This window comes from Hyaena hyaena, unplaced genomic scaffold (assembly GCF_003009895.1).
Source record: "Hyaena hyaena isolate Hyena2069 unplaced genomic scaffold, ASM300989v1 scaffold_504, whole genome shotgun sequence".
In the NCBI taxonomy this organism is placed as follows: Eukaryota; Metazoa; Chordata; class Mammalia; order Carnivora; family Hyaenidae; genus Hyaena; species Hyaena hyaena.
Window position 1 is genome coordinate 1,417,201 of NW_024081137.1, and position 17,297 is coordinate 1,434,497.

Genomic DNA, 17,297 nt, shown 5'->3' on the forward strand with positions numbered 1-17,297 from the left:
TAAAGTTTGGGTATTAAATTAAGAAGTAGAAAAGTTTGTTTTTTAATTTTATTATTATTTTTTAAATTTATTTACTTATTTAAGTAATCTCTATACCCAGCCTGGGGCTCGAACTTATAAACCTGAGATAAAGACTTGCATGTTCTTCTGACTGAGTCAACCAGGCTTACCCAAGAAATAGGAAAGTTTAAATGAATTCTATAAACCTCTCATTACCAGGAATTAATGAAATTAGAAGTTTCTGTAATTTACATTTTAATTATATTTTATTTGTTGCATACTACATAATAGTTTTCAAAATTGAAAATTACTTAAATATTAAATGTGAGGAATTGTCTTCTGAGGTAGAACAACAGATATTTGTGTTGATTGCCTATGCGTATTATTTAATAAGAAAAAAATTTTGTTAGTGAACTAATTTAAAATATATGTTTAGGTTGTTAATTTTGAAAATCATTACAAGGAACATGTTAATATTTATTGATTATAAATCAAGACAATATCTGTATCCTAATGTTGTAATATAACTTGTTGAAAATTGTAATGCAGTAAACCAGGAAGAAAAGTACTTACGCACTTTTGATTATGAGATGTAATTCAGCAATGGGCTAGTTAGGGATTTTCCTATGAGTTTTCTCTTTGCATCTTGTTTACTTGGGGTTTAAGTAAAATAGGAAAAAGCAAATCAGAAATATTTTCCAGATATATTTATATATTTATATTCCTTTTTATAATACTTTAACTTTTTAAATATATTTTTTAATGTTTATTTTTGAGAGAGAGACAAAGAGACAGAGTGTCAGTGGGGGAAGGGGCAGAGGGATGGAGTCACAGACTCTGAAGCAGGCTCCAGGCTCCCAGCCGTCAGGCACAGAGCCCAACACGGGGCTCAAACTCACAAACCATGAGATCATGACCTGAGCCTAAGTCAGATGCTTAACCAACTGAGCCACCCAGGCATCCCTTAACTTTTTTCTTTAATGCTTATTATTTATTTTTGAGAGTAAGAAAGACAGAACAGGAGTGGGGGAGGGGCAGAGAGAGAGGGAGACACAGTCTGAAACAGGATCCAAGCTCTGACCTGTGCACAGAGCCTGATGCAGTGCTCGAACCCACGAACCGTGAGATAATGACCTGAGCCGAAGTCGGATGCTTAGCCTACTGAACCACCCAGGTGCCCCTGTTATACTTTTATTCTCAAAAGTTTAAAAATATATTACAGTTTAAAAATAGGTTAGGTATTAAAGAGAACTGAATTTTTACTTAGAGTTTAACAGGTGTATATACTTTTTATGTAGGTTAGCAGATTTTCAGATTGGGTACTTCCCCAATCTTTTGGATCTTTGAATAGTTATTCTATTATTATATTATCTTTTTTTGAACTTTTATTTAATTTTTAAAATATACATCTGTTCTATTTCTACTATTGATTAAGATTTGTAAGTAATTGTGATTTGTTTGTTTTTTGTGTTTTTCTTGGCAGAGATAAAAGCAACAGTGTTTGATGACTGCAAGAAAGAAGGGGAATGGAAGGTAGAATATGCATATTTTGCCCTTTAATTGAGGACATCAATCTATTGTCCTTATTATACTTCTATAAGAGGGTAGAGTCTAGAACCATACTGATTGCATTCAGATCATAGCTTCACCACTTGATAGCCGTGTCTTCTTAGGCAAATTGCTTGACCTCTCTGTTACTTGTCTCTAAAATAGAGCTAGTCTTACCTCATAGCATAGTTGTAAAGATTAAATTAATTAAACCATGGAAAATAATAAGAATGGCTCCTGGAATAATTATTGTTCTATAAGTGGCATTTTATAATTAAAAAAAATTTGATGTTAAACACAGGATACACTTAAAATGAACAAGTTCTCTGCTTCAAAATGGAAATGTTTCTATTTGCTTACTTACGTATAATATATGTATGTATATTGAGAAAATCTCTAGGTCATGCAAGAGGTGAATTGAGATAATTTTGCCTACTGTCCTAATATTTTCATTTTATATTATAAAACGTTTGAGTAGGTTTAATGGATTAAATTCTATTGTGAATTCTTGGCAATCAAGTACTTACTTTATTTCTTAATTTATATTCATTTTAAGATCATGCTTTTAGATGAATTTACCACTAAGCTTTTGGCATCGTGTTGCAAAATGACAGATCTTCTAGCAGAGGGTATAACTGGTAAGTGTTACCAATACTCATCATGAAAACTTTTTTGTTATGATTAGGAAAGTTTGAAGTATTAATTTTAGTTAGTCACTGTATTTCTGAGGGGGTTATGTTTTATTATTTTATAACTCTAACCATGTCTCTTTCTCTCTCAAAATAAATAAATTTAAAAACAAAAAAAAACCACTACACCAGTATTTTCAAGAAAACCTGAGCAATGTGTACAAAGGGAGGATTGTCTAAAAATTTTTGTAATAATTATTTTCATATTTATATATAAATTCTTTACTATATAATATTTTATTAGTGATTATATATATGCAGCTTGTCTTTATGGTCTTTATGGCCTTCTCAGTGGAAAAAACTCTCAAGTAGAAATCAGAAGATTAAAGCCTTAATTTTTCTACTACTGGACAAATGTAGTATTGATTAAGCCATGAAGTTTTTTAAGTTTCCAAAGGTCATTCTAATTAGCAACTAAAGTGAGAACTATTTTTTAAGTCTTTTTTTTAATGTTTGTTTATTTTTGAGAGAGAAAGAGACAGAGTCAAGTGGGGGATGGGCAGAGAGGGAGGGAGACAGACTGAATCAGAAGCAGGCTCCAGGCTCTGAGCTGTCAGCACAGAGCCTGACACGGGGTGCAAACTCATGAACCATGACATCATGACCTGAGCCAAAGTTGGACACTTAACCAACTGAGCCACCCAGGTGCCCCTAGAACCATTTGATAATATGTATGAAAATATAATGAAGCTATAGAACCATTTTGCACTGTAAGGAGGTTTTATTTAATTTTTTTAAACCATTGTTTCTTACTGTGTGTTCGACGTTGATAGTCTTCAAGGAAAAAATTCTAATGCCTAGCAAAGCTAAGCAGCTTTCTTTCTTTTTTTTTTGTTTTAATGTTTATTTATTTTTTAGAGAGAGACAGAGTAGGGGAGGAGCAGAAAGAGAGGGAGACAGAATCCAAAGCAGGCTTGACTCTGAGCTGTCAGCACAGAGCCCAATGTGGGGCTTGAACTCATAGACCGTGAGATCATGACCTGAGCTGAATTTGGACACTCAACTGACTGAGCCATCCAGGTGCCCCTAAACAGGTTTCTTTAGAACTTTCCAGAGTTGTATTTTTTTCTTAATGTTTGTTTATTTTGAGAGAGAGAGAGAAAGAGAGCATGAATGGGAGAGGGGCAGAGAGAAAGGGAGAGCAAGCATCCCAAACAGGCTCCACACTAATCAGCACAGAGCTCACCTTGGGGCTAGGACCCAAGAACAATGAGATCATGTCCTGAGCTGAAATCAAGAGTCGGACACTCAACCAACTGAGCCACCCAGATGCCCCTGATTTCTTTAATTTCTGAATCTTGAGTTTTACATCCTTACATTGTAAGGTTTTAGATATTAATATTTAACAGCCACTCAGGCATCCCTTAAAAACCTTTTTGTTAAATCACTTATTAGATACTCATTTTTCAGGGAATTGAATTAGCGGTACTTTCTGCTATTAATAACCAGACATTTCAGATTATTTTCAAAGTCTGTGTTCTAAAAAATCATACCCACAGTAGTTTCACATTTTAACATGTACATTACTGACCAAACATTGTATGTATAGCATAAGATGACTGTAAGGCACTTGACTTTGAGTATTAAGCAGTAAGAGTAAGTTTACGTAGATTTAACCTTAGTCTTTTAAAGGTGAAATTACCATAGTTGGGAATGGAGATAAAAATACAATTAAATATTTCCTTAGAAACTTTATTTGATATCCTAATAGAAGCTGTGATAAACTTTTACTTTACTAATACAAATGTAGGAATGAGAAGGTGAATCATCATATTTATCAGAGAAGTTAAACAGTAACCTACCTTGCCTGTCAGATTAATCTTTTTAATTCTTTCCAGGGCTTTTGCCAGCATTAGTCTTGAAAGGTGATTCTCTTGATTTGTAGAATGATACTTAATTTTTTAAAATATAGCTTTAGTAGTTAATTTGACAGTTTAGAGTTTACTAGTTTTTTTGTGTTGTTTGCTTTTCTTTTTTTTTTTTTAAAGTTTATTTTTTGAGAGGGAGAGACAGGGCAAGTGCAGGCAGTGGGGGGGGGGGGGCAGGAAGAAGGAGAGAGAGAATCCCAAGCAGGCTGCACACTGTCAGCACAGAGCCCCATGCAGGGCTTGATCTCACGAAAATGTGAGATCACCACCTGAGCAGAAACTAAGAGTCCAACACTTACTGAGCCACCCAGGCGCCCCTAGAGTTTACTGGTTTTAAATTCACTTTGTTTCATGTTAGTTAATTTCATAAACTTATTAATTTCAATAATAAAAATACAATTGAGTAAATTATGGTGATGTTTAATTGTTAAAAATACTTTAAAATTATTGCATAGTTTTAAAAGAAAAAGAGTTAATTGGCAGTTTATTTAAAGAATATTATAGCAGTTAAAACCTTGAGTTCTGGAGTCAAACAGATTGGAGCTGGAATCCTACCGGTTCTACTTTCTAGCTTTCAAGTTACCTAACTTCTTTAAGTCTCAGTTTCCTAATTTGTAAAATATTTATTTTATTGGTTTGTTATATAATACTTATTAGAAGGTTTAACGGATAAATTATGTTAAGTGCTTAACCTGATATCTGGTATTATATTTGCTATCTCATTAGAATATTTTTAAAAAGATATATGAATTTTAATTTTTAATGCATTTCCTTGCTTTATGGCATGTTGATTGCTTATACTGGTAGACCTAACTATGAAATAGCTGCTTCATCCTTTTTTCTCATGATGAGCACTTAGCCCAGAATTTAGGTTTAGGGAAGATACATTTTGGGGATTTTTTAAATTTATCAAAGGGGAACAAAGAAAATGTTAAACCCCAAGATACGTTAATGTGTTTCCCTATTATAAATAAGAAGTAAAGCTTATTTTAAAACTATTTCAAGTGTATAAATAGTTGGTTATATAAAATGGACTTGTTTTTTTATTAGTTGTGGAGAATATTTATAAGAATCGAGAACCCGTCAGACAAATGAAAGCTCTTTATTTTATCTCTCCAACACCAAAGGTGAGTGTTTTGAATCTTTAAAAAGTATCTTCCTCATTCATCGACATCATTTTCTCATAGGCAATTGAAAGTAATACACCACCCTTTATTAGAAAAATAGTGCCATAAACTAGTTTGCTTAGGAAAGTTCTTCTCTGTTAGAAAATTATTTCATTTGCGCTCTTCTTAATGAGAATATATAAATGAAAGAATTCTCTCATCATATCTGAAAGTAAAATTTAATTGTATTAAAATGATGGAGTTTGAGTGATTTACTCATGCTGTTCCTCTGCAACCATATTTTTTGGGAAGATAGAAATATACAATAAAAGAGATGGTCATAGATTAATTCTTTATCTTAAGTTACTTCCCTGTAGCATACATGTATGTATATACACATGTATGCATGCATATATATGTAAATAATCTTTTATGTCAAAGGAATTAGTTTATAATCTGTAATTGAATGCATATTAAAGCCAAAATTTTAGAGCCAAGTAAATATCAGATTCCTTTATTCTAATTTTTTTTAATGTTAATTTATTTTTGAGAGACAGAGACAGTGTGTGGGTGGGAAGATTCAGAAAGAGAGGGAGACACAGAATCCAATGTAGGCTCCAGGCTCTGAGCTGTCAGCACAGAGCCCAATGTGGGACTCGATTGTGCCACCTAGGCACCATGTCAGATTCCTTTATTCCGTTCATTATCTGAGAATGGATTTTCTAATACAATCTTTGGCTTATTCCCACCCAGAACGTTAAGTTGGCAAATGCAGTTTCATTTCTTCTGATTCTTGCAGACAGCAGGAAAAAAAAATCAGATATTCACTATTTAGTCTCTAGATGCTGGCTGCTGGTGGGTTTTAATGACATTTTATATCTTAATGCTAATTCTTACCATTAATAGATTAATAGTAGGAAAGACTGTCCATTAAAAATGAGATTTCTGGGAAATTTTAATGATTTAGGTAAATGTTTATTTTTAATGTTATGTGACAGAAGCAGGATACAAAATTGTGTATTCGGTAAAGGAGCAAAGGGCTCAGAGAAAATGGTATCTGAATGTGATTCCTTTTTCTACTATAAACAACCCTAGTTTCTCTTTCTGTCCTGAGTCAATTACCTGTTGGGCCCCCCAGTCCTGGGGGTACCAGTGAGGGCTTGGGCTGTTGGACACTAGTGGAGAAGCCTAGTGAGAGACTTCCTTCCTTAGTAGCTGGGTAGGCATCTGGAAACCAGGGTCAGAGTATTCCCAGCCAGGGGCCATAAAATGACAGATTTCAGAAGAGTTTGGCTGTAAGAGATCTCTGAACCCCAGGGGAAAGGTCAGTTGGTGAAAAAGAAAGCCCTGATGGTTTGTCTGCTTATATACTTAGAGCCCGCAGGAATAGAAATCTTTTTGCCTTCCCCTCTTGTAGAACTGCCTGTATTTAGGATTTTTCTAGCAACAAACCTATACCTTCAGTGAGTTAACAAAGGAATTCATCAACACATCTAACTGGGCCAAGCTGCCAGAAAGAGGAAGTTCAGTAAGAATGAAGAAAATACAAAATATAGCTTCTTGGAGAGAAGGATGAATTGAACAGAAAAATGATACATGTAAGAAGAGTCTAGTATAGCATATAAAAAATTTCCTGAAGCTCAAAAGTGTGTGATTTTTCAGTTTATTGGCAAAAGAGGATAATCGCTATTGAAATTTAAGTTAATAGCTTAGTTAAAATGGAATATCTTAAAGCAAAAAAAAAAAAAAACAGTCATGAAAATCATGGGGGAAAGATAAGAGACTTGCTGGACTGATTGGATTGATCTGTGAGGCCTAAAAGAAATAGTTCTAGGAGTTCTAGGAGAAAAAGGAACAGATGGCGGAGAGATCATTAAATTTTGTGTTCTTCATTTTTGCTTCCAGATCATTGTATCTTTAAAACTACCAGCACTGAGACGTGCAAGCACTACCAGACTTTATTACTTGCCATTCCTCCTTCTTGCATTATCCCTTGACAATTTTACTCCTAGCTCACTGTCACTCTCTTCAGCACTTTCCCAGTTATAATCACAATTCTTTCATTACTCAGGTATATAACATTTCCAGTATGTTTATTGGCTTCTCAGTTCCTTGATTTGTTACCTTCTCATGATCTCTGTGGCTTCAGCTTCCCAGTCACTGGATTGCTCCTGGATCTTCTCATTGTTGAAACTGTACTCTGTTTATACATACTACCTTACTGCTTCTTAGGTTTTTAGCTATTACTGGCTAGATAAGATAGCATTGTAAAAAATCAGTTTATAAAGTACACTTTGAGATAGTTAAGGTTTTGTTTTATTATCAAAAAAGAGTATTCTTAGTTATTTCAAAAGCTAGCACGTTTAAATTAACATTTGGTTAAATGTGTATTAACATCTAACCTTTTTTAAGTCTGTAGACTGTTTTTTACGTGATTTTGCAAGTAAATCCGAGAACAAATACAAAGCAGCATATATATACTTCACGGACTGTAAGTAGCTTTGTAAAAGTATTGCTTTTTTGTTTAAAATCCTATTAATTGTAAAATATTTCTTACAATACTATTACAATATTAAGACTTTCTATTTATTGCTTGTTTAATTAGATTAGAAAAAATCTAAAAATATAAGATCATATCTGTCCTAATTCATATTAAAGTAATAGAAAATTAAATTCTGACTAGTCATTTTTGCTGGTGTACAATGGTAGGGGGTTGGTAGTGAGAGCTATACCTCAAATTTTATGCTGATGACAGGAGTAATTCTTTTTTAAATCTAAGTTTTAATTGGGGATTTGATTATATAATCAAAAATAAGACCCGTTGGGAGGGTACTGCAGAAATTGCCATCTGTTTGACAAATATTAATGGAGAGAATCTGTCACATTTCTCTTACCATGCCCTATGTTCAAACAGAAAGCACCTAAACAAAAGCATCACAGAGAAGTCCAGACACACACATAATTCTGCTTTATGTTATATCTTACATAATTATCTTGCAAAATAAAAATGCCATTCATTAAGTATAGTCTTGGTCAATGCTATTAGAAATTCATAATTTTAAGCAGTAGATTGTTTTTCCTGTAAGTTATTTATCTCATAGTAGTAGTTTGCATTTTAAATATGTCATGCCATAAGTATTTGTCTTTTAAAGAACCGTATTATACAGAAATTCATGTTTATAGAATTTATAAAATTTAACGAATGTGAAGCCTCTTTGAGGCTAAAGAACATCATGTTAAAAGACACTAGGACCCAATGGTTGATGTTCCAACCTAAATTTAATAGAGATATAAACAGGTAAAGGGAGGGTGGGGAGAACAGGCTCTGTATTAGTCTCAGGATTTCCTGTCATTAGAGAAGTTCTTGAAATACAAGGAAAAACTAACAATTTGTGTGGGATGGTTGCACTTAGTGCCACATTTAGAAAAGTAGTATAAATTCCTAAGAAATTCTGAAAGTCCTATGAAAGTTTATTAAGTCATGAGTTTGGACATGATTTTCCTTCCTAACTATTTTAGTTTGCTGTATAAGCAGCTCTCTAAGGAAATAATAAGTTATGGTGCCTATAATGGGGAAAATGGAATTTCTATTACAAGCCCTCTTGGCTAGAATACATTTTTTCTGCTAAGTGAAGAAAAACATTTAAATATTATCTCTGTCCTCATAGTAAATTGCTTTGTGAAAATCGTTAATTATATGTAAAAAATAAATATTCTTGGATGTTAAAATGATTTATTCAAAAGAATAACAATTTAGATGGAGTTATATGCCTTGATTGTTTTTTTCCCCCTTTCAGTTTGCCCTGATAGTCTCTTTAACAAAATTAAGGTTTCTTGCTCCAAATCAATAAGAAGATGTAAAGAAATAAATATTTCCTTCATTCCACTTGAGTCTCAGGTACTTCCTTTTTTTATTTTAATTTTAGTTCATAGTGTATTTTAAAATTTGGTTTTATGAGCTTGCTTGTGAATAAGGTATATCTTAAAGATATGTTATATGTTATGTATTTGGTGAATTTTGAATGATCCACGAATAAACATATCATGATGAAGGAAAGGAGAGGAGAATAAATTGGAATAGAACATTATGAAAGTGGAGCTTAAATTTCACAGCTGCTGCTAAGTCCTGTGTATGTCAAGTTTTACAGAACTATTAGATTATGAAATCAAAAGATTTGAGCACAGTCTATGTTAGATGACTCAAAAGAAACATTTTTAGCTTCTGTAACCATTTGTGATATTAAAACAAATGTTCTTCAATAAATTTTTCCTGTAACAGTATATGGATTGCTTTAATTTATAAAATAAAGGATTTTAAAAATATATTTTGACTTTGGAATAGTTATGATCCTTCAATTAATCATAATAATGGTGATAGGAAACACCTACATAGTATTCTCCATGTGCCACTTTCCTAAGTGTTTTCCATAAATATATTCATGTAATCCTCATAATAGCCCTATGAATGGATAGTAATTCTGTCTTCATTTTAAAGGTGGTGAAATCAAAGAAGTTAAGTAACTTGCCCCAAATCACACAGCTGGTGCATTGCTCAGCTTTGCTGTGCTCTGTTCTCTGTGTTTGGATTCTAGCATTTCCTAGAATTGTAATAGTTCACTGTGGTTTGGAATTATAAGGTCAGTATTTTAAGAGAAAGAAAGGTCCTAGATAAAGGAATGTTTTTTCTTTTCTTTTTAAATGTTTGTTTATTTTTGAGAGAGGGAGTGCAGGTGAGGGGTAGAGAGAGAGGGATACAGAGGATCCGAAGCGGGACTCACCCACCCTCAAACTCACAAACCATGAGGTCATGACCTGAGCTGAAGTGGACGCTTAACTGACTGAGCCACACAGGCGCCCCAAGGGATTTTTCTTTTAAGCTTATTGCTATTTTGGGCAAAGAAAGATTATAATCCAAATTGTAAAATTTTAAGATATCTGTTTTAACATTGCACTGTTGCCAAAGGTTACCTTTAGGCCTTTTCCTTTTAATGTGATACGGAATTTTAATACAGGGTGAGATGGGCTTTCTAAATGATGTGGGGTATAAACAGTAGTGTGATAAATATTATAAATGGATCCAGAGCATCTGCCGTACAGATGGTAAATATAGTTTTAGCCTGAAAATTCATCAAAATTCTGCATTTACTATATTTGAAGGAGAGATTTGTGTAGCTATCTGACCAATTTGATTGGTGACGGAAATAACTTGTTTTTGTCTATATAGAGAAATCTCATGAGAATCTTCTTACTGTGTCTTTTCAAAATGTGATTATTTAAGGTTCTGTCTGCTTTGTTTTTCCCCAAAGAAGTTTTTGCTTTTATTTCCTTGATAAGTATCTTAAGAGCATTTACTTAGTAAATGTAACTGTTACAGAGAAATTACAGTGAAAATGTTTTGAACTTTGTAAGTGAAGATATAAAGGAAATGCTACCAAGTGCTTTGAGCTAAGAGCAAAGGCCTGTATGAACATTTATCAAGATCTTGTACAGTGGATACTATCAGCTAGATACAAAGTCAGATGGGATAGTGCTTCAGAGAAGATAAGTTGGACAGACATTCAACACATTTAGAGGTTGCATGAAGAGGAAGGAGATTGATTCAATCCTGAATTTTTGAGTCAAAGAGATTAAAGAAACCTCTTGCTTTACTTCTTAGAGGATTTAAGATAATTAGTGCTATCACATATACATGAGGGTAATTAAAGGGAAAGCAGTTAAGAATGTAGAGAAATTTGATTACAGTGGACCTTCCAGAGTATGAAGAGTCTGGTATAGTTAGTGGGGAGGGTGCTAGATGTAGAAATAGAGCTAAGCCAGCTATAGATTAGCAAAAAAAAAAAAGTAGATGAAAGTGGCGGGGGTGGGAGGAATCTTTACTTAAGGGGCTGATTGTGGGTCATAAAATTGAAGAAAATATTTGGTAATGGTCTCAAGGAACATGTAATGGTAGTAATGGAAAGTGGAGAGGAGGAGGAGAAGGGACATAGAAGAATGGAAGAAATATGAGTATAGAATTCTCTTTGGCTCATTGGAGTATTAGATAGCTTAGGTTAATTTTAAACTATTGTAACAATTCCCTAAATCTCAGTGCATTACTGTAGCCAAGTTTATTTCTCATATTTTTGTCCATTATGGTTTGCCTGGGGCTTTGCTCTAGATTCTCTTCATTCTGGGTATGAGGCTGAAGGAATAGCCCTTGTCTGGGACATAGCAGAGGGAAAAGAGAAATTTCGGAGCCACACAATGGCTTTTAAAGCTTTTGTGGGGAGTAGCACATGTCACTTCTACTTATGTTCTAGTGCCCATAGCCAAGGCTGACTTTAGTGAGTGGGAAGTATATTCTTATAGGGAGAGAGGCCCTTAGGGAGGGACAGTAAGTATTTTTGAACAAGTAATATTATCTACTGTATGTAATAGTGTACTAAGAGAAGTGCTTGTTGGCAGTTAATTTAACAGCCAAGACTTTGAGCAACACAGACATAAGTGGATTAGCTATGGCTAAATCTGAATCCATATTCAGCCTGCTGCTGTTGGTTTTGTGTTATGTTCAGAGAAATGAATGGATATAAAATGAAAGGAAACTTTTCACAAGGGAGTTTATTCATAATGCAGGAGTTTAGCATGTAATGTTTATTACATACTTATACTCAATGCATTATCCTAGGCTAAGAGGGATTGTTATCATTGTCTTAAAAAAATAAAAATAAAAATTAGTTTAGTGAAGAACTCAACCCCAGTAAAAGAGCTTCTTCTTTTGTTTTCATTTTTAAAGTTTGCTTGTTTGTTTGTTTGTTTAGAGTATGCGAGCATGAGTGGGGGTGGGGCAGAGAGAGGGAGAAAGAAAATCCCAAGTAGGCTCTCTGCACCATCACCACAGAGCCCAGTGTGGGGCTTGGTGTCACACTATCTGTGAGATTGTCACCTGAGCTGAAACCAAGAGATGCTTAACCTACTGAGCCACCCAGGTGCCTCACTTTTGTTCTCTTTAAATAATAATAGTAAATCTCTAATCCAGTTCCTTTTTTTTTTTTTTAATGTTATATATTTATTTTTGAGAGAGAGAGAGAGAGAGAGCAAGAACAAGCAAGTGCGTGCACACACACAAGCAGGGGAGGGGCAAAAAGAAAGAATCCCAAGCAGACTCCGAACCATCAGCACAGAGCCTGAAACTGGGTTCGAACCCGTGAATAGAGAGAGCCTGACCTGAGCCTAGATCAAGAGTCCGTTGCTTAACTGACTGCACCACCCATGCACTTCTCTAATCCAGTTCTTTGCATATAAGTAAACGGTTTTGTTAGTTGAATAAATGTGTCTTTGAGGTTTCAGTGTATCTATGATTAGACCAGTTACTGTGTCTGGCACAATACTGTATCTTTTTGGGAAATATATCTCTATTTTAAGGACATGAAGAATATAAGCTAAAGAATTGAAGATATATACCAACTGTGGAAGATTTCTAGATTATTCTCTAATGGATTAACATTTTTAATGTGTGTCAAATATATAGACCAGTTTTGACTTTGTTTTATTTCTTTGTGCCAGGTATTAGATTTTTATTTTAGTTTGACTACCTTGGATTCCTTCATCTGTTGCACAGGTAGTGAGAAACAAATAATACAGTATGAAACAAGAATTGAAGGAGAGAGGTAGGCTAAGCAGGAAAAGAGAGTGAAGAAAGAAAGAAAGATGAAATCAAGATGACAGAAAATGAGATTTGATTAAGGTAAAGACACTGTGGTCTCAGGAGACAGTATGGTTAAGCAAGTAATTTTTTTAATGTCCCAAATAATAGCCACATTTTTCTTGATTTTTTTTTTTTTTTTTTTTAACCATGACACCAGTTGACACAGTATGACCTTTTTTGTTTTGGGCCTAACTTAGGTTTATACTCTTGATGTACCGGATGCATTCTATTACTGTTACAGTCCAGACCCTAGTAATGCAAATGGAAAAGATTCTGTTATGGAAGCGATGGCTACGCAGATAGTTACAGTATGTGCTACCCTGGATGAAAACCCTGGAGTAAGATATAAAAGGTAAGACCCTCAGTACTGTCTGTATATGTTATGCTTTCTGTTTGATCTCCAGTATAGAGGGAAGTAATGTCTCAGTGTATTGGTTTTCAGAGTTTACTTTCCAAATTCCATATAAAGTTATGCTGTTCAAATAGGAGATTTAAAGTTGAAAGTTGAAATTTCCAAACAACTAATAGACTCTGTTATAAATTTCAGAGCTTAAATTTGATATAATTTGCAAGCACTTTTTAAAAAATGTTTATTTATTTATTTTGAGAGAGAGCATGTGAGCAGGGAGGAGGAGCAGAAAGGGAAGAGAGAGAATCCCCCCAGGCAGGTTACACACTGTCAGCGCAGAGCCGGATGCAGGACTCAAACTCATGAACCATGAGATCATGACCTGAGCTGAGATCAAGAGTTGGACGATTAACCAACTGAGCTAAACAGGTGCTCTTAAATATATATATTTTTAATGTTTATTTATTTTGAGAGAGAGTGCTTGGATGAGCTGGGGAGGGCAGAGAGAGAGGGAGAGAATTCCAAGCAGGCTCCCTGCTGTCAGTGCAGAGCCCAGTGCAGGGCTCACTCAAACTTAAGAAGACTAGAGATCATGACCTTTGCTGAAATCAAGAGCCAGACTCTCAACTGAGTGAACCAGCCCGGTGCCCCCTAATGGCCATTCTAAATAGATTTTATTGTTTGTTTTGTTTAGAGCTAAAGTTTGACTTTAATACTATGTACCTTTATTTATTTGCTTCTTTTTTAAGAATAAGATTTACTGGGGCACCTGGGTGGCTCAGTCAGTTGAGCATCCGACTTAGCTCAGATCATGATCTCACAGCTTGTGAGTTTGAGCCCCCATCAGGCTCTATTGACAGCTCCAAGCCTGGAGCCTGCTTCAGATTCTGTGTCTCCCTCTCTCTCTGCCCCTCCCATGCTCACACTCTGTCTCTCTGTTTCTCAAAAATGAATAAACATTAAAAGATTAAAAAAAAAAAAAGATTTACTGTGGGATGCCTGGGTGGCTCAGTCAGTTAAGCTTCCAACTTTGGCTCAGGTCGTGATCTCACAGTTCACGGGTTTGAGCCCCACTTTGGGCTCTTATGCTCCAGGCTTGCTTTCTGAAAAGTGCATAAAGTATATGTATATGGCTTGATAAATCATTCCGAAGTGAACATACCTCTTAAACCCTACCAAGGTCAAGAAATAGAACATAAACAGCATCTCAGAGGTTCTGCTCATGATTCCTCTTGATCACCACCCTCTTTTTTCTCCGTGAAGGTCACTACTATACTGACTTCTGACATGTATTTTAGTTCTGCCTTGATGTTGAACTTGGTAAAAATGGAATCTTCTGTTTTTTGTTTCTGCATTCTCTGTTCAACATTATGAGAGTCATCCATGTTGTTGTATGTAACCAGACAGCTTGGATTTTAGTCTCTGCTAATTACTCAGTTGGTTGTATATCTGACTTCAGCTGTATGACCCTTCTGCCCTCAGTTTCCATATCTATGAAATAGGAATGATAATAGTACCCACCATATTAAGTTGTTGTTAGAACTCTGTCAAGCATTCAGAATAGTGCATGACATTAGTAAAATGGTAGTAGTAAATATACTATGGTACTACTGCAAGTATTATCACTCATTTCTTTTTTAAAAGTTTCTTTAATTTAAACATTTGCATTTGTCAAGTTTGTTGGCTGAACTGTTTAATTTCAAATTCATGTATTTTATATTTAAGTAACATTAAAATCCTACTTGTAGGGACGCCTGGGTGGCTCATTCGGTTAAGTGTCCGACTTTGGCTAAGGTCATGATCTCATGGTTCGTGGGTTCGAGCCCCGCATCGGGGTCTGTGCTGACAGCTAGCTCAGAGCCTGGAACCTGTCTTTGGATTCTGTGACTCCCTCGCTCTCTGACCCTCCCCTGCTCACACTGTCTCTATCTCTCTCTCAAAAATAAATAAAACATTAAAAAAATTAAAAAAAATCCTACTTGTAGTTTCTCAAAGCATTCCTTTATGTCTTGTGGACTGTTAAAAATAAAATTATTTCCTTTTGAAAATATTTTAAAGCTAAACATGTAATAAATCATTCTTTATAGTTGCTGCTTTATGTTTAAGGTATAAAATCTAAAGAGTGTTTAACGTTTGAAGCCCTCACAATGAGACCCTCCATTTTTGAGATTGGTATGCTAATTGAAGAGACTTTTACAGCATTTTTTCCTGTAGACTGAGAAGTTATGCTAATGCCACTGGTCATGAAGTCATAATTTAGACTATGATTTTGTCATTTTAGAAGACCGTAATATACAAAATTTTATGCAAAAGGTTATATTGGAAAGCTGATTAAATGTTAGAGAGCACATTGAGAAATCTCACACTGCTAGGAGGAAGGATAATTGGTCAACTCATTGGAGAGTAATAGGCTAATATCTAGAAAAGTAAAGATGTTCTTCATTGACTCAGCAATTGCATTAAAAAAATTTTTTTTAAATGTTTTATTTATTTCTAGGAGAGAGATAGAGACAGCGTGAGCAGGGGAGGGTCAGAGAGAGAGGGAATCACAGACTCTGAAAGAAGCTCCAGGCTCTGAGCTGGCAGTCAGCACAGAGCCCGATGTGGGGCTCGAACCCACGAACCGCGAGATCATGACCTAAGCGAAAGTCAGATGCTTAACCGACTAAGCCACCCAGGCGCACCAGCAATTGCATTTTTAGATGTAGAAAAGCCTACATGGAGATACAGTTAAAAAGATATTTGTTACAGTTTATTATAAAATTGAGAATGATTTAAACGTCCATCTTTAAGGGGCACCTGGGTGGCTCAGTTGGTTGTATATCTGACTTCAGCTTAGGTCTTGATCCCATAGTCTGTGAGTTTGAGCCCTGCGTTGAGCTTTATGCTGACAGCTCAGAGCCTGGGGCCAGCTTCAGATTCCATGTCTCCCTCTCCCTCTGCTCCTCTCCCATTCATGCTCTGTCTCTGAAAAATGAATAAGCCTCAAAAAAAAATTAGAAAGTCCGTCTTTAAGGAGATGAATACATAGAATCCAGTATAATCATATGATGGAAAACTGTAGAACTAAAGTGAATAAATTTGATATGTATATGTCAACATAGATCTCAAACATATATAACATATACTGTTAAACATATAGAAAGCAATATATATATATATATTTATAACAGCATTGATAGGAAGAATACACACCAAATTCATGTTAGTGGTTGCTATTGAAAGTGGAGAGAGGTAGAGGACAAGATTAGGAATGGGGAGGGAAATACAGGGAACTGTAGTTTTGTTTATAATATATTATTTTCTTTAAGAAAATCTGAAGTGCATATGAGGTTTACATTTGTAAAATCCAGACAAATTGGTATAATATTATATTTGATATATTTTTAATTGAAGTTTTCTGTGTTTATAAAATCTTTTAATTATTGCGTGGTTTAATTTTAGAATTCAGCTTTATGATATTGCAACATGTGTTTTGAAAGGATAATTGTTTGAACATTTTTTCCACTTACAGTAAACCTCTAGATAACGCCAGTAAGCTTGCGCAGCTTGTTGAAAAAAAACTTGAAAACTACTACAAGATTGATGAAAAGAGCCTAATAAAGGTAATATTTAAAAGGCAAATAGTGATTATGAACAGTCTATCTTATTTCTTCATAAATCAAAAGTATTATTGTTCATTTTCCAGTGTTGATTTGGGAATCATTAACATAGATCCCCAGTATTGTAAGAATAATTAATATAGATGGTAGTGGGAACCTTAATAATAGTGTGGTTTATTGGGAGACATGGGTTTTGAAGTAAGCACTGTGTCCAAGTCCTGGCTCTGCCATTTTTAATTCATAGATATGTCAGTTTGGGTAAATAATGTAACTTCCCTGTGCCTAAGTTTTCTTAAACTATAAAATGGGGATAATAAGAATACCTATTTTATAAAGTAGAGGGTTAAATGAGTTATAACTTTTAAAATTCTTACAATGGTACTTGCTGCTGAGTAAACATTTAATAAATATAGTTACTCTTATTGCCATCTCTGTGACTTTGTACAAATTA

General features: G+C 34.6%; 1 protein-coding gene across 1 annotated transcript in view; it reads left to right on the forward strand.

Annotated features, from left to right (window-relative positions):
* Positions 1–17,297, forward strand: part of LOC120247169 (syntaxin-binding protein 3) — a gene marked incomplete at its 3' end in the record, with an annotated part of 40,775 nt that overhangs the window by 11,320 nt on the left and 12,158 nt on the right. Inside the window, exons 2-8 of the mRNA XM_039254967.1 lie at positions 1,484–1,533; positions 2,105–2,186; positions 5,156–5,232; positions 7,624–7,702; positions 9,009–9,109; positions 13,093–13,247; positions 16,759–16,849. Coding sequence (XP_039110898.1) covers positions 1,484–1,533; positions 2,105–2,186; positions 5,156–5,232; positions 7,624–7,702; positions 9,009–9,109; positions 13,093–13,247; positions 16,759–16,849 — 635 coding nt within the window. The remainder of the gene's footprint in view (positions 1–1,483; positions 1,534–2,104; positions 2,187–5,155; positions 5,233–7,623; positions 7,703–9,008; positions 9,110–13,092; positions 13,248–16,758; positions 16,850–17,297) is intronic.